The sequence below is a fragment of the Setaria viridis genome, chromosome 3 (genome assembly GCF_005286985.2).
Source record: "Setaria viridis chromosome 3, Setaria_viridis_v4.0, whole genome shotgun sequence".
Classification (NCBI taxonomy): domain Eukaryota; kingdom Viridiplantae; phylum Streptophyta; class Magnoliopsida; order Poales; family Poaceae; genus Setaria; species Setaria viridis.
In genome coordinates, this window is record NC_048265.2 from 47,002,465 (window position 1) to 47,020,590 (window position 18,126).

At 43.2% G+C, this 18,126-nt stretch overlaps 1 protein-coding gene across 2 annotated transcripts; it reads right to left on the bottom strand.

Moving 5' to 3' along the window:
• Nucleotides 1–5,600: 5,600 nt before the first annotated feature.
• LOC117848631 (uncharacterized) lies at nt 5,601–16,399 on the bottom strand. 2 transcript variants are annotated; one of them, XM_034730113.2, is made up of 7 exons: nt 16,149–16,399; nt 15,481–15,880; nt 14,061–14,996; nt 13,465–13,572; nt 13,211–13,371; nt 11,401–13,123; nt 10,374–11,090 (listed from the first exon to the last, which is right to left on the bottom strand). In XM_034730113.2, the coding sequence occupies exons 2-6, from the start codon at nt 15,877–15,879 to the stop codon at nt 12,376–12,378; spliced, it is 2,352 nt and encodes a 783-aa protein (XP_034586004.1). In that variant the 5' UTR covers nt 15,880; nt 16,149–16,399; the 3' UTR covers nt 10,374–11,090; nt 11,401–12,375. The 2 variants fall into 2 exon arrangements, with proteins under 2 accessions (XP_034586005.1, XP_034586004.1); XM_034730114.2 differs by lacking the exons at nt 13,211–13,371; nt 13,465–13,572; nt 14,061–14,996; nt 15,481–15,880; nt 16,149–16,399 and adding exons at nt 5,601–6,341; nt 7,142–8,646 and having other exon boundaries at nt 11,401–12,380.
• Between the last annotated feature and the right edge of the window lie 1,727 nt (nt 16,400–18,126).

Genomic DNA, 18,126 nt, shown 5'->3' on the forward strand with positions numbered 1-18,126 from the left:
GGTTGTTCTGGTGGTTGTAGGCTCCATGTTGAGATATTTTTAACGACCAGCATCCGATGCGTCCGGATGTATGGGTTGTAGCATTTCCGAAAATATAATTACCAAACCAAAGAATTCCACAAACAATATTTTAAGAGAAAAAATGAACCAACGAAAAAAATACAATACATTACCTTTAACGTTCATCATCAAATCTACGACCTTGCATTTTTATGAAGCGACAAACCACGGCCTCGTTGGTGACTTTCAACAACTCTTCTTTCTCCACATAGCAAATAAGGCTATTGCTCATATATATATATATATATATATATATATATATATATATATATATATATCACCAATGCGATTGCGCAATTCTATTTTCACAATTTTCATGGCTAAGAAACACCTCTCAACTGTAGGTAGCTACTAGCACAAGCTTCAAAAGTCAGTAAACCATTGGATAACATTCTTGTTTTCTAGTCTTCACCATTCTTTGATAAAGCTCGCCAAGAATTTGTAGGATGGAGAACGTTTCATCATCTCTCACATCATATATGTAGAAGCCAAGCTCGTGGTTAAGATCCCCCAAATTCCCAGAATCAAAATCATGTGGATAAAGCTTCGCTAGGCTCATCAAATTTTCTAGACTAAAATCATGGAATGAGTCTATTGGACTAAAAGATGCTGAGAAAACAAGCAATTGAGAGCTTGTCTCATTGAAGCGGATGTCAAGCTCTTGAAGTAGCCAATCAATAACATCATTAAAACAATCTACTTGATAATAATGCTTGTTCGTAATTCCAGATTTATGCCTTCGCTTCTTTGGATCAATATATTCATCTTCCATTTCCAATTTGCAAATATCATTCTTGTCACAAAATCCATGCACATCATCTAATATTTTCACCAACTTTTCTCTTCTAAGTTCATCCAATTGGCATTTAGTTGCTTTCTGTTGACGCCAGATTTCGACACGAGTAAAATCGGCGTTAGGAGAGGAAGAAATTAGAAGATGCGGCAAGGTGCAAGGGCGACGATTGGAGATCGACCGATTGGTGCTACAGTCAAGGATCGGTTGGTTGGTGCTACAGTCGAGGATCGGCCGATTGATGCTACAGTCGAGGATCGGCCGATTGACCCTTGGAGCTCCGCCTCGCCCGACCTTAGTTTCCAGGGTCAGAGTAGTCTGAGCCCCGACGTGTGGGTCCTAATCGGTTGTCCCTTGCCGATGAGATGATCGGCCGATTAGGAGGCTGGAATAGTTGGGCCGGTGTGGGCCTAAAAAGGATTATGAAGATGAAGAGGGAATCAGCCCATGAAGCGCGTGATAATCGACCTAGTATGAATCGTACTTGTAAATATTCGTTTTCTGTTTAAGTTTAGGGATAGAGTTCTAGTCGGATAAGAAGTCGTTTGTACGGGGCTATAAATAGCCACCCTTGTAGATCTGTAATCATCATCAACTCAATACAACAAACTACTATTTCCTCGTACTTACTTTCAAGCAGGCGACTTCGCCAACACTTTTCTTCTTTTTCACGAATTCGTACGGGTTGGCGGGGCTGCGTCAACTTGACCTCCGGCCGATCTTGTAAGTTCCGCTTATCGAGTAAATTCTAAGTTTTAACTTCGGGCGCATCGCTGTCGTTTCGTTTAGATTTATTCATCAGTTATCGATATTTACTAGAATTCTAGGTTTTACCTGTTGTTCTGGTTTTATCACTAGTTATCCAGCTAGGAATCGGTAATTTCGGCTTTTCTTGTACTTCGTTGTTTAATCTATTAATTTTACGTATAGCCGATTAGATCTGTTCCTAGTATTGCTACTGTAGCGTTGTTTAGATTACTCTAGCAGTTTTCTTCATTAACGTTGCTCGGTAATCGGCTGCATCATAGCCAATTTCTTTATTACGGCAAATCGACCGATTCGCTGATAAACTTTCTCGAGATCGGAACCTTAGCCGATCACAACCTCTGGGAACTGACACGTTTCTTTCCTTGCCAATCAACAGGTCAGATTGGCTGGCACGCCGCGCGAACCGCACCAGGGCAATCACCCGAACAGGAGCTAAGCAGATTCTTCCGGGTCGTGTGTCCGACGCTGGGAATTCGATCAGCTGATTTCTAGCGCCAACACTTTCATTTAATAGCATTCACTATGTCCTGATCCTTCCATTGCAATGCTAATGATAAGGTATTTGTGATTTCTAATATAGTCAACATGAGACCCAAATGGAAGACAAAGTCAAAAGATTGGAAGTATCGTAGAAGGTTTGATGCTTGATCTCTAATTTTCCAATCTTTTTTATCTTTTCCCACAATTTCTAGTACCTGTAGGAAACATGTCAACCAAACTTTTGAGAGATTTATAATGGGAACTCCAGCGAGTATCTCCAGATCTTTGAAGACTTTGCTCTTGATTCAACCCTGTCCCGGTCTGAAGCTACCCGCAACCTAATGCTTTACTCATTTCTTGAAGATTAATATCTCTAATCATGTCCCTTCTCTTAGATGATCCACCCACCACATTCAATAAGATAGAAATCATAGTAAAAAAATTCACTAACCCCTTTATGCTTTCTGGCAATGGCCACAAGGACTAATTGGAGTTGGTGAGCAAAATAGTGAACATATATAATAATCTGAACTATTTTTTCTCATGATCAATGATTGCAAGTTGTTGAACTCACCTCGTATATTGCTAGCACCATCATATCCTTGGCCTCTAACTTGCTTTAAGCTTAACTTAAGATCAGCAAATAATGCATCAATAGCAGACTTGAGACTTGCATAATTTGTTTCATTCACATGAACAAGACCAAAAAAATCTCCCTTTAACAATTCCACATGTATCTACATATCTTAAGACCACTGTCATTTGTTCTTTCCAAGAAACATCTCTCGACTCATCAACAGCTAGCAAAAAACATCATCCCCAATCTCTTCTAGAATAGAGTGTGATATATTGTAATATATATAATCATAAAATTTATGGAAGTGATTCCATATGGGAATCAAATGATACGAATTAGTGTGGTATTATGATAACTTGTAAATTCTTAGATCAAGTATTGGTCAAAGATTAAGATATTTAAATTAATCTTAGGTTGCGTGACCCTTACAATTTTTGACATGGAGAGGATACAGCACAAAGGATTGACCGACGACGCAATTTGTTTGGCACATAGTGATTAATTTGGATAAGAAATAGTTATTAACAAACGACAGCTTTTCATAGACGGAGGGTTGTCTGTGAGAGTTTCGAATCTAACATACGGACAACAAAGACAGGTCGTACAGTCCGCAGACAAGAGTCATCTGCAAGGTGTTTAATGCGTTCAAATTAGAACCGAGCGTGCACGGGTTCCGCGTGTCGTCGAGTCGGTAAGGCGGACCGTACAACGCTGCTAGAGCCAGCGTCTCAGCCTCGGGCCACGAGCCTTTCCCATCGTCTCACGAGACGACGAGCCTTCCGTCTAGGTGGGGAGTTTTTTTTCAAAAAATACATCACGCAGACGGAGCGAAAAGACGCATTGTACGTGCCCATCGTACAGTCTCGGCATGCGAGGACGCTGGGGTCTGACCGCGATGAAGAAAATTCAGCTAAGCTAGCTGTTAGTTTGTATTTCATTCCTCAAGTGGTTGTCCAATATAATGATACGACAAGGAGATACTATATCATTTAATTTAATCTTATATTCTCGGTTCATCACCGTCATGCCTCTCCTCCATGTCGTCCTTGAGACTATTACCTCATCAGTATCGTGTTGCACCAGCCAAGTGGTAGGAGAGATCTATGCTATGCTGCTGCATTGGGCTTGAACAGCACTCTAGCCGATCAACGACGATCCATGTATATGTAGATGCAGTCATCAGCCTTTCCAAACTTCTGAAACAGCATGTAATTGTAGAGGCAACAGCAGCAGCAGCATGCGTGTTGGGATTAAATCCCGAAGATAACAGAGAGAAGGAGAAAAGAAGAAAACTAGCCAAGTGAACAAATGAGCCAAATGAAAAAATGACCAAAAATCCTCTTCTCCAAGCCTCGGACTTTACAACTAAATCTCTAAACCTCACAAACAATCCCTTAGACCCCTATTTCAGACCTCTTTTATACAAAGGGTGTCCCTAACCTTAAGCCTTATAAGGCGCACCCCACAGTATAGCCCCTCAGCTATTCAGTCTTGGCTGGCACAACAAGACTTAATAGTTGCTCTTGTTAAAAGAGGCCGGCGACTCAAACTCCAACCACAAAAGAATTCCCTTTGCAACCTACCCGTGCGCGCCTCGCTAAAAACTCCATCCCAAAAACCTAATGGGAAAAAAGAGCACGCACACTCTTGAGTTTACATGTGCCAACTCCACATACTATGCCTCCAAGTGCCTTAGACGATGAGCTTCGATCTGCATGCGGCTTTACTCCTAAGCCTCGATCGGTGGGCCTTGCTTCAAGAGCCGATGTAGCTGAAGTAGTCGTCGCTGATGGTAGCTGCAACATCTTCGAACTTTCTCTCACGAGCGCCGGACAATTATGATGGACTGGTCTTCCAGTACACCCCTAGCCACTCCTGGCTGGTGTTCGTGAGAGAAGCTTCACATCTAGTAGAAGTAGTGGTGGTGGCCGAGGTTGAATCATATGTGAAGTTGGTGATGACCATCACCTCGAGGCTGACGGCGGGCCCCTTGACGCAATGTAGTGATGGCGAGGTAGATGGCGATGCTGAGGGTGAGCCCTTCGAACCGATGTAGCGAAGGCAAAGTCGAGGATGACGCCGAGGTTGATCCCCTCGAGCTGATGTAGCAGAAGACGCAAAGTCGGGATGATGCCGAGGTTGAGACCCTTTATAATATCCCGACTTTTTAGAGTATTTAAAAAAGGATCTTTTTAAACTTTTTCTTTAAATTAAACATATTTCCTTTTCCCCAAATATTTAAAGCAAATAAATTGGTTTAATGTCACCATCCAGAATCATATCCATATACACATCGTACATGCGGTGCATGCAACCAAACACGCTTTGTGCCCAACACGTGTACCTTGTGCCCAACACATATACTGTAATTATGGAATTTCAAGTATTTATATCGCATTGTTTCCACAAGCTATATACCTCTGTAGATTGATAGAATTTGGGACAGGATTTGGACGTGTGCCAAGTGGTGGTGCACTGCTTTACATGGCCGTGTGGGTGCTCAAGCTCAGGCGCTTGAAGAGTTTCAGTCTGTTGTTGCTGACTGCCTTGGTGCATGCATGCTGATTGTTGTGCTGGCTGCATGCTCTGCTCTAAATCGTTATTACTGCGCAGCAGTGAATGCTACTAGATACTGAAAGATCGGCACATGGCCCACGTTGGCCAACACTTGGGTCCGCCAGTGGCTCTCCCTCTGCGTGGGCCGGTTGCTACAGTAATTGCACAGTTGGCTCAGCTGTCCGGTGGAAGGGTAGAGGGCGGCGAGCTCAGAGCGGTGGAAGGGTGAAGGCTGGCGACGGGTACGTGTTGGCCGTAGGGAGTGGCAGTCAGCGAGTGGAAAGCCGTATCCGTAAAAAATGGAAAGATATACAACAGACTAGCAGCTGTAAATTTAGGCGTTGATGAAGAAAAGAACGAAGGGCAAGAGTCGAAATGGAGACTTCCAACGGATTGTGTGGCGGCGTGCTGCTTGCTGTGCTTATTGCAAGGAGACTTACATAGTAACGTAGCGGTGCTCTTGCTTAGTTCTTTTAAAAAAAAGACTTGACGTTGGCTTGCTAGAGTTAAACAGGCATGACCTAGCTGCTACAACTCTGCGCTATTATAACTCAGAAACTTTCACTGCGCGGGCCTAGCTCCGCCCGGTGGTAAGCTGCCTATCCCCAGCTTTAGAACCTAGTATTTCCTCAATCTGTTGAGCAACTTCTGACATCACTGGCCTCAAGGTAGGTTTCTTCTCACAGCAATGAATTGCAAGTTTGGCAACCTGAACCATCTCTGCAGAACTGTTCTCTGTAAGGAGCTTCTTATCGAATACTTGCGCTGCCCAGTGCTCATCTGGGACTGATAGAATCCAATCGAGCAAATCTGGCTCCTGGGAATTGAATCTTTTGATTGACAACTTGCCTGTGAGCATCTCAAGAAGTATGATACCGAAGCTGTACACATCATCCTTTTGTGCAATGTCGTTGTTGGTAATTGATGTTGGGGAACTGACAAGAGTCTTGAGGCCGTGTTCTGAGACACGTGCCTCATAGCTCCCTGTAAGAAGAATGTTCGAGGAGTTGATGTTGCCGTGGGATGCTGTAGCATTGGTTGAGTGGATGTATGCAACAGCACGAGCTGCAGATAGTGCAATGGCTGACCGAGTCTCCCAAGTTATTCCTGGAAAAAAAAATATTTCTGCGTGAATACAGCATGATTTTCAACTGCACAATCGTGGCATAACATAAACCACATACAAAATATTTTTGCAACAGAGCCTTTCACTCAAACAAAATATGTATTATTATTACTAATTGGAGCCTCCGTATTAATCCTCACAAGACACACTAGAAAAGGAAGTTAAATCCTAAAAAATCTTTCAAAAAAAATCAAAATTATCCACCTATGTCATTATAAACATAACCTAAATTAACTCCATAATCTTCATCTAAATTATCCACCTATACCATTATAAAAATAAATCTAAAGTAACCCCCTAAATTTGCATCTAAATTATCAACATTTGTCATTATTAAGAATTTATCTGAAGTATACATTATTAATAATCTAAAGTAAACCCCTGAATCTATCTAAGTTACCCGCATCTGTCATTATAAAAATCTATTCCAAAGTACACCAATATATAATTCTAAATTTCCTATTTCTGACATTGTTAATAAATAAAATATTAACTTCAGGTATACATGCATGATATGTGTCACCATGTAGACCATATATACTTGTATGCAAGAAGCGATGAGAATACCAATTTCCATGTCAAACACATAGCTAAAATTCAGGGTTCAATTGTGAACACATGCCAAACACATATGGAGGTGGGATGTATAGTTCATTAAATTAACAGCAAATAGATGCAAAATTTCTTGGTGATTTGTATTTTGGATCTTGACATGAATTACTGCATAATTGTTAAAATCAAAGTCCGTTAGTGTAGATCCAACTCATGATCAATATGTTACCATGAAGATTTGAAGATAGGCTACCCATGGGAAAATAATCATACACCAGCAGTGCGTCCTTCTCGTCCTTGTTTAAATAGTATCGACGTAGTGGGACTATAAGCTCATGCTCAATTGCTCCTATTGCTGCTATCCGTTTCTTGAACACTGCCTCTGGCACACCCTCAATCTTCAGTCTCTTTACAACCAACGTGGAGTTATCCAACTCGGCCTTGTATGTGCTTGCATATTTACCTTTCCCAAGAACCTCGGCAGATGATCTCAACAGCTCTTCCAATTCTTGCTCTTGCAATGAACTAAAGCTGTGATACCTTGGGCTCCCTTCTCTCATTGCTGTGATATTGTGCACATTTATATCTACTTCACCAGCTTTCTGTGCTTGTACCTCTTCAATGAGAACTTGATCCATTTTGTCTGTAGGAACCATAATTTGAAATGCTTGTTTGCTTCTCCATACCCAGCCAAACAAAGCTATGTTTTCTCGTGACTCATACTGAGCCTTTCTAAGCTTCCGAAGGTGTTCTGCAACATCTTTCATTTCTGGACGTTTCTCTATGTCCATTGCTAAGCATTTTGCTGCTACTTTCGCAATCCCATCAAGAATCCTCAAATTGTTGTCATGTGAAACTTTCACATCATAAAAGTCGCGTATCTTCTTTCTTTTTGCTAGAGCTTGAGTAAAGTTTTCAGTGAGGCTAATTTTACCTTCATCGACAGCCTTTCTTCTAGTAATGAGTTCCAAGAGAACAACTCCAAAACTATAAACATCACTCTTCGAGGTGAGACGTCCGCTTCGAGCAAACAAAGGATCCATATACCCTATACTCCCTATTACATGAGTAGTGTATAAGGTATTATCGGTTGAAAGTAACTTTGATATCCCAAAGTCTGATATTTTTGCGTTAAGATTTTCATCGAGAAGTATGTTGGCAGGCTTAATGTCTCCATGGATGACTTGGCCATACATTTGTGAATGCATGTAGCTTAATGCTTCTGCACACCCTATAGCAATGCCCAATCTTGTTTCCAAAGAGATGGAAGTTTCACTGCAGTGAAGAATATCGCTGAGGTTTCCTCTGGAGATATATTCAGTCACCATCATTAGTTCCTTTTCACCTATGCAGCAACCAATGAGCCTAACTACATTCCGGTGATTTATTTCGCAATGGACAATCACTTCTTTAGCAAAGTTCTCTTTTACATTATGGATATACCTCTTTACAGCAACTGGACTGCTATCATCAAGAACCCCTTTATAAACTTCTCCAAATGCTCCTTTCCCAAGGAGAGTGTTGTAGTTATTAGTGATTATTTTTATCTCGTCTTCTTTGAAGTACCTCATATTGTGATTGTTATGTGCTGTCCACATTGGTTTGCCATTATCCTGGATGTATCCTCGTAACTTATTTTCTGGCAGATCCATGTTATATATACCAGTAGTAAAAATACCGAGTATAGAAAAATCTGATAACCTGTGAGCCCGAAGAGATGTTAACTGTTCTCACCTGAAGGTACATAATCAAGAAAATGGTTAGTGTCAAATTACAGATTAGTACTTCAAAGAAAAACACGTTGATATAGTACTTGCACCCATGAAACATCTTAAATAATCGTCCCACGATTTATTCTGATGTTAAGGAAATATGCACATAACTTGCAGATATTTCAAAATTCGCAAAATAGTCCTCAATTGCCAAGAAGTTAGACAACTGGAACAAAACACTGGGAAGGCATCAAACATGTCTTTTTCTAATAGAATTAGGAGATTGATTACCAATTACAATCAAGAAGATTTACATTATAACCTGTTAGGAAATAAACCATAACCAACATGTTGGTATGAAAGAATGAGTCAGCTTGAGAAGAAAATTTTGGGCTTCACTACTAATGCAGGGATCCAAAGAAGCTAGGTCTCAAGTCCAAACAACCCTATAGAGTTGAATCCTAGGATTCCAGGACTAGATAGTAATTTGAGTTAGCTTGAATGCCACATTTGAGCTTCAAGAATGCTTTCCATATATATGAGTAGTTTGAATATATAACTGAAGAATATTGCTGCCCATGTAAGTCACCTTGATTGGGCTATGGAGGAAGATAACATGGGTAGAACCAAACTTGCTTAATCAGAGGGAAGATGAATGAACAATGGTTAGCATTTTTGTAATATACCGGGAATATGCCAATAGAAAGATGCAACGAATTATTTCAGTGTTGAAATAAAAACTAATATTAGTAGCACAAAGCTAATTAACATTGAAACCTGGCATCAATTTCCACGAAACATACCCCCATTGGTAGAGAGCACAACCTTCTGTTGCTTTGTATCTCTTCTAGTGGCCATGAATTCAAATATGAAGCTTATTATTGCATAATATATAGTATAGTTGTTTAGGCCAGTTGGTCCGGAAATCTACACGAAAATTTTCAACTTTTTAATGAAGGTCCCGTATATGAGCCAAAAGGAGAGCCGTAATATGCATGGTGCGAAATTGTGAAGGCGCTACATACTGGTTAAAAAGATCATTCTTATGTAGTATAAACTGACTAAGAGGATTCTCTTTGAGGAAAGCATCTGTGAACAATGATGTTTATTTTTGAATTTTTTCATGCAAGCTGATCATTTTTGTCATAACTGGAGTTTGTGTCATCTGAGTTAATGTTGAGGCAAATTAAAGTAAGAGCACTCAAGTTCAAGTCCTCGTTGAGGCAAATTTCTGTGTCTATTTTCTCTAGATTCAAAGCCGCCTAGTTCATGCTGATGATTCAAACAGCATCAGTTCAGGAGGACACCATCACAGGTTTCTTATGTGCTTATTATAGAATTGCGAGGAGTCATATTGGTTCAGATTTTGGGCATTACTTCAGTGGAGTAATGAGCACAAGGAGATGGTAATAAAGGTCTGGTTACGTTTTATTTCACCAAGGATGTGTGATCATCGTAGCCTAGAGCTGCAGTTTGTGATAAGTTGGACTGATGCCTCGCTCCCATGGAGGCTGAAGTCAGATAATTTCGTTTCCATTGTGTAAAGAAAACCCTATAATTTTCTTGAACAAGCAGGAGAGCTGCACATCTTTGTATTAAGAAGAAAGAGATCATACCCTAATTTAGTAAATATTTACCTTTTTGCAAGGATGACAAAGCAAAGCAAGAGTAAATGGAGAGTTTATAGCGGCGGTTATAGGAGAGCATCAGAGCTTAAGAAAAGAAACAGAAACAAGTGACGCAGCATACCTGGGGTTTGGCTAGGACTGGAGGCTCAACCAAAACGTTGCATCAGGGACATTCAAGCACAAATCACTCGTTGCCATCTTGAATCCCGATGGTTAATGGAGAAGCTTGGATTGCTCCATTTGTGGAGGATTTCCATGTCCTGATGTGTGTATATAGATATATGCTGGTCAACCCTCACAACCAATATATGCTGGTCAACCCTCGCAACCAACCGGAGGCATATGATGGAATTCTATAGTTTGTTACGCCTTATCCTTAAATCCTAGCTGTTTTTGATCTGTTTGGTGGTTTTTTCAATGGTTGGTGGCATATTGTTTTCTCACTTGATGAAATCATGGAACCTTTAAGTGTGTATTTTTGTAGAAATAATATTCATCCGTGGACTTTGCGCCGGCACATCATACATTCCTGCTGATGTACTCTGCTTGGTTGTTCCTACCTAATGGTGGGTACGAAATAGATAAATCCTTTCAGACAGAATCAATGCAATTAACATCCCACCAGAAGTTTGTTGCCTCAGTTTAATCTGTAATATTCAGCTTGTCCATGTTTACTTGCCTCCTTTTGTCTGGTTGAATCGGTTGCATTATGCAATTATAAGCTAGCCGATAGATCGGGCTCATGGCATCAGCAGCAGTAGTCTGGGCAGGCCTTCATCCAGGGAGCAAGATCTCTGCTGCCATGCCGCCCAATCTCCGATTGCCTTCTGCTCCATGCCTATTTTGTCAAACAAAATCCACAGAAATGAGATTAAACCAACTTCATACATCTGATTCAACAGTGGAGAACAAAAGATTCAAGGGCGAAGCCTAAAACATCATCAACCCTGGGTGCACATTGGACAGAAAATCAGCACAGGTGCTTGTCATCATAGTGCTAATTTCTCAAGTCTCAACCTCAGCACATGACATAGGATAAGCAAGGTCTTTCCTTATACAAGAATGTACAGGGAAGTCCAAGATATATATATATATATACACACAAAATAACTGAGATTATGAGTGCAAGATAGCCATCGTGTACGTACCCATCACTTCTTCCCTTGATACCAAGGAAAGCGACTAAAAGGACTTGGCCTCACAAGAACTGGCTGACTAAAAGGACATGGGCTCATATGAGCTGGTTGAGCTGAGACACTGGAATTGTGAGTGTGCATCCTGCTGGACAGCTTGGAAGACGAAACTGCTGGAGCCGGAGTAGTAGCCTGAAGGGATGGCGCCAGAAAGGAGTGTGGAGCTGGGATCTGAGCTGGAGTAGTATGCTGCACCGGGAGAGCGTGTCCACCCTTAATTCTGCCAATCCTGCCCTCCATGCTTGTTAATGAATCTCTTATGGGCCTGAGTCTATCATCAACAACCTGAAGGAGATCCGTGCGTGTGATAGCCTGAGCTAGCACGGTTTGCTCCTTGACTGCCTCTCCCTCTCCCTGGGGCCGATGTCCGGCTGCCTTGAACTGGCGGTGGTGGTCTGCATCAACATGGGCCTCAACCTCTGGCTGAAATGTTGAAGGAGGTTGCTCAGAAGGTGCAGCTACTGAAGATGCTGGTGGACGACTAACTCTTCTTGTCCGTTTCAGCTTGTAGGAATGCCTAGGCTTGTAGGAATGGTGCCTGGATTCTCTAGGTCCATCATATTCAAAAGCTCCCATAATCATCCCCATGATGTATGGTGCATATAACAGCAGGTCCTTAGTGCGATTGCGATCCGAAATAAGCAATTCTATCTCACCAAAGATCAAAGCAATGATGTCAAATGGATGCTGCTCCACAATATGATGTAGGAGGTTCCAGTTATGTGCGTGAAGTGTATTTCCAGTCTTGGGATAGATGGTCGTCCTAATAATCTTATTGGCTATGCTAGGCAAAGGAGAGAGGCCGCTGATTTGGCCAAGCGTCCATTCTGCATCAGTGTACAGGACCCTCTTGTCATCATCATCAAGCAAAAACTGCGAGTGAATCTCAGTCTGCACACCACCAGGAATGCCAAACCTCTCCTCCCATGCTCACTTGTTGGTAGTGATCCTCCTGCCATCTGCCATCCAAGTCATGGAGCTCTTGTCGGCGCTGATGTGAACTGTGGAGTAAAATTGCTTAATCAGCTCACTGTTCCAATCACAATGATAACTCATGATCTGCTCAAGCCCCAGATGGGCACATTGCTCCCTGACACAAGCAAACTGATCAATGCTATCAATGTGTTCCCAGTCTATCCACTTCATATCAAACAATTTCGCCCTACTGTATATGGAGGTGTATAAGTCCTGCTGCTCAATGGACCAGAATCTCCTGTCTGTTGCTGTTCTATGCCCCTCATAGTGATTCCTGCTTCTGAGCCTCTTCAGCTCATCAGAAGGGGCCCTCATGTAGTTCACTGGATCGTTGGGCCGCACTGGGGCAACTGGAGGCAACTCATTCACCTTCAGAACTTCAATCACTGACTCCACAGCTGGCAGGGACTGATCACTACATGCACCACTGCCAAATAACACAGGCTGCTTACTTGCACTGATCTGCTCCAGCTCCTCACATGCACTGGGGTGCTCAAACTTTGAGTTCTCTGACCAGTAATCCATATCTGATGATTGTGCCTTTTCCATCTCTACATCTGACTGGTCAACCTCCTGCATGTACTCATTTGAAAAAGGCTCATTTGGGTGCTCCACTTGAGGAGCTGGCTCAACAGAGACCTCTCTCTGAAATATTCTACCCTCCTGAGCACCCGATAGCTCACTATTCATATCACTCTGGAACCTGAAAGAGATTCAAGGTGAGTGTTACGCTGTTGCCTTTCATCTACTTACATAGATGATTGGTAACAAAGTTCACAACCATGCAAACCTGGTTGCGTCGGCTAAATCAACTATTCCATCTTCCAGGAAGCTCCCTGCTTTCCCAGAGGATGTCACAGCTCGCAATTGTTGTCTGACATTCTGCAGCTCTACTTCTATTTTTCCTTGCTGCCTCCTTTGATGTTCTGCTTCTTCCTTCATGATGTTCACCTTGGGAGAAATAGCAAAAAAAAAAGGCATTTTTGAGAAAGAGAGAAAAATGACTAATTAAAACTAACAAAGCAGAAGATGTGGCAGGCTCACCTTTTTTTCATATTCACATACATCAACCTTAAGATCCTCATTTGACAACTCCAAGATCTTGACTTCTTCATTCTTCTGTTCAACATATGCCTTCCTCTGCTCCGCTATCTGCAAAAAGAAAAGGAAAGAAAGGATTATACAGAAAAAAGAATACAAACAGTATAAGTAGGTTCACTTTTGCTTTCGGATGGAAAGTTCAAGTAAAGTGACCAAAGAATGCTAACATATGCCATAGGTACCATTGAGTTCTTTGACAACTTTGTATGAAAGCAAGGGGACACAATGAATATGGTTTAAATCAATGCAAGCATGGGGAAGAAAAAACAGATGAGCCAAAGAGGGCATCATTTTACTACAAATTCTACAAAACATCATAAGCCACTGTCATATTAGCTGTCACATTTTGCACATTAAAACCACATTCCTACAAGCGGAACATAAGTATAGAAAACCCTTCCTCACTGGACAGAGACAAGTTAATTTTTCGAAAAACAAACTGATAAAAAAAGGAGATAATTTGTTGTTCAGAGAAAACAAAACTCTTTGAAAGACCAAAACTCCAATGAAGCAAGCCTAATTGCATTTCAAACAGTTACCTCTCTTTCTTTATTCCATGAAGCAAGTGATGCTGAAGCCTCAACCTTCAATTCTTGCATTTTTATCTCCAGTTCTTTCAGTCTAACTTCGTAGCATCTGTCTGACTGGTTTAGCTGTGACTTTAGCTGACAGATCTCTTCTTCCATCCCCCTTAGCAAAGAAACATAGTTTTGTTCAAGAACCTCCTTCTGCACAAGTGCTTCAATGGATTCATCCAACAAAAACTCTATTCTGCGAATTTCATCAAGGTTTTGTCTGGCCAGCAGCTCATTTTTCTTACTGGCATTTAGCTGCAGTTGGACTGAAAAAAGTTGTTCTGTTAAGGATAATATCACTTCCCTACATACTTCATCATTTTCTTGCTCAGCACAACCGCGAGATGCCTGATCCTGTTGGTATCTTGTATTGAAGTTGCGTGCTTTCTCAAGTGAAGCCTGCATTCTTTTCAGCTTTGTACCCAAAGGTGAATCTTCACTATCTAAGCACTTCAAAGTTTGCATTTTGGGATCTTCATAGGGTACATATTCATTGCGACAATGGGTGTCAGGCGCACTGTTTAACCTGGAGGTTTCCATATCCATCTTCTTGGGAAACACTGGGCTTTGGAAATTATTTTTCTGCAGCTCATTCAATTCTTTTATCACATCAATCAAATTCGATTCAACAGTTTCCATATCCTTTTCTGTGGCTTCCTTCTGCCTGCAAGCTTCAAGGACATGAAAATTTGCTGCTTTCAGCTCATCACCTAAAGCAGCTGCCCTGTCCTCAGCTTCTGCACGGGCTTTTACCTCTTCCATGAGAATTGTTTTAAGCATGTCCAACTCCAGCTGCAGGCTTAATATCTCCTCTGTGTTCCTCACAGAACCTTCATCAGAACAGCTGTCTATCTTTGCAAGGGCATCCGAGTCATGTTGTTGCGACATAGACAAAGCATCCTGTCCATAAAATCAGATAGCCTAATATTTAAGATTTTGTTTTCCTCCTTTTCATTATCACCACAATGGATGATCAGTTGGTGTATAACATAAGAGCATACATAAATTCATAACATATCACACGAGAAGTTAGTGGGTTGATGTGCTCAATACAATGTGGCATCTCCAGGTGCATAAATATAACTGAGATGCAACATGGAAGGGCAAATTGCAGGGATGATGATGGAGAGGAGAATAACAAGTTGATGAATATAGAGAATGAGGGAGACTCCTCCATTGGGAAGAAGACTGAATGTTTGACCCTCAAACTTGCAGTAACACCAAATCCTATGAGTTTTCCTGTCTTTTGTATCTCTGTTGTATGTTTAATCTATGTAGTCTTTCAAAGTAGTAAGGTTATATATGAGTTGAAAAATTGTATTGAAAAGCCTCAACAATAATTTAAAAAAATAGGACAGGGGTAACAGCAGTAGATGCAAATCACCTGCACATTGTGGCGGTTCTCCTCCCAGAAAGAGATGGCCTCTCGGACCTTGAACGGCGGCAGCGCCTCCCCAGAACTCGCCGCCCCCGTCGTCGCGAGCCCCAACCTCGGCGCCGGCTTCCTCAAGCTCCTCGCCGGCGCATGGGAGGCGCTCCGCCGCGCCGGTGCCTTGCCCGCCGCCGCCCGAGCCCCAGGACCCCTGCTGGGCGTCAGCGCCGGCCACTGCAGCTTCCGGCTGCTCGCGGCCGGCGCCGGCCGCGGCTGGATGGCGCGGAGAGGAGGCCGGGAGGCGGCGGCGCTCGACACGCCAGGTGGCTCGTTCTCGTCTCCACCGGATGAAGGACCCGCCGCCGGAGCGCGGCGGGGGGCGACGCCGACGCCGAGCCCCCTCATCACCATCCTGCGCGACACGGGAAAATCCTCAGCAACTCTATCAAGCGAGCGAGCGGCGCGGTGTTCAGGCGGCGGCGGCGGCGGCGGCGGCGGGTGGAGGAGGTTAGGGTTTAGGGTTCGGGTGGGGGGCGCGGTGCGGCGGCGGCGACGGCACCGGCGCGGGAAGGGGCGATGGCGTGGACGCCGGTGACGAGGGACAGGGAGCGGGAGGCGGGGGGCGCGAGTGGACGGGGAGTAAGAAGGCGACAAACGGAATCGAACTTGTCCACCCGTACCTCGGTGAAGCGCCGCCGCGCTGGAGGTGGGAATCGCGGCCGGCGGCGAGGAATGGAGGCCGGCTAGCGGCGGGGGACACCGGGCCAGCTTGAAACTTGGGAGCCGGACGGAGCCGCCGACCGCCGTCGATTCAAATCGAGGATCGCTGACGCCGGCTTTGGGTTGCCGTTGGGAGCCCTCGCACCGAGGTGTACCGTTCATCTCATTGCTCTCTCTCTCTCTCTCTCTCTCCTCTCGTGACGCGGGCCGCGGGACGCCATTAGTTGGCGCGTAATCCTGCCTCAAGCAGGTCATCGCGGGCGTAATCCCTCCGCCGCTCCGGGCTTTGCATTCCATTTTATCGGGGGGAAAAAACGAAATCAGCCTATCGTTAATTAACCAGTGGAGTCTTAGATTCAAAATTTGGTCTTAAAAAATATGCTGCAGGTCTACATGTTTTGATTAAAATAAGCGTTTTTTTCTAAAAAAAATCTCGGACAGAACAGTGAGGATACACGTCCTACAGGCCTCTAATCAAATTGTTTAGTTGGCGTTTTGATACCCAAGCTGGTTCATGAATTCCTGGAACCATTTAATTGTACATGTACATGGTTAAATTAGCACCAAGATTCAAAACTTGTGTCGATTATTTGATCATCAAGATGACATTAAATGAAAGAGTTTGAACTACAAAATTGTAGATCTTGTCAAGATTTACAATTTTTATATAAAATTTATCTTCATCCGAGTTCATATGAATTAGTTATAAATTTTTGAAAGTGTATTGTCCGGAAGGGAAATTTACCGGCTATTTCTACAAATTTTTAGATCGGCTATTTATTTCTGCAAAATTGTAAAAGAAAAAATATAAAAAAATCGGTAGGAAGCCCAACAGGCAACGGCTAGTATCGTTTGAATCTTCCGTGCGTGGTGGCCTCTGGTGTGCGATCGATCTCTTGGAATCCTCGGCCTGGCCCATATAAACATCACTGCCATGCATGGCAAGAATCGATAAGTGATCATCGCATGGGCCTGGCAGTCTGGGTTTGGGTTCATTTTCTAGGCTGCGCGTGTTTGGGCTGAATTTGAGGCCGTCACAAGCCCAGCAGCGGATCGGACCGAGCGAGAACTATGGCCTACCTGGCCCAGTAACATGCACACTTGGAATGTTTGATAAAAACCTGGCCTAATAACATGCATATACTTGCTGGCTCCAATCCAAACCAAATTTCTATACATCACCCGGGTGTTTTTCTGTCTCTTTATCACTCGGTTTTGTGCGGTTGAGATCATTCCAAGATTCGTGCTACATTTTTTTTCACCGTAATTTGATATTGTTTCCTGGGCACGTGTTTTGTTATTTCTTGGCACGTTCAGTTGTTGTCGCCCTGATAGGGGTTGCGCCACCGTGCTCCCAGCACATGCTGTCGACCGGCGGCCGGCGGGGGAGAGAGATGGCGTGGAGGCTATGGGGCGCGCCCGGCGCCGGCGAAGGTCAGGGCAGCGAGAGCGGCTCCGTCAATCTCTCGTTGTTGGTGTAGCGAACTCACTCACACGCATGCGTGTGAGCTCCAATTTTTTTTTGTTGTTGTTGTTTCGTTGGTTGATTTTTTTTCGTTGGATTACTGCAGTGATGTCCGGCTTTGCATTCATGTGTTAGGTAGTGTTTGGTTCCTTATATGAACCGATACATGTATGAATTGGTGCGGGATCTGAGCACGTCCTAGTGTTTGGTTCGTTGAATCGCACCGTTTCGTCCAGGATGAGATGGTTCGGATTCTTGGAATATACCGAGAAGATGTCGTACCGAGCTGTGCGCCAAAATCGACCGAACGACTCGGTACAGGATGGAACCATCCTCACATGTATCAATCCATCCAGGATCAACCTATCCAGCTGAACCATCCCATACAGGATCATCTTCCATGCGAGCAACCAAATACTACCTTAGTGTGGCGGTTGTCTCGATGAATTTCCTTGTAGTTATGTTGGTATTGG

Coding starts and splice junctions, on each gene's coding strand:
- LOC117848631 (XM_034730113.2), bottom strand. CDS start 15,879: ATGGTGATGAGGGGGCTCGGCGTCGGCGTCGCCCCCCGCCGCGCTCCG. Junction 14,997..15,480: donor AGAACCGCCACAATGTGCAG/GTGATTTGCATC, acceptor TTTTATGGACAG/GATGCTTTGTCTATGTCGCA. Junction 13,124..13,210: donor GATTTAGCCGACGCAACCAG/GTTTGCATGGTT, acceptor AATCTCTTTCAG/GTTCCAGAGTGATATGAATA.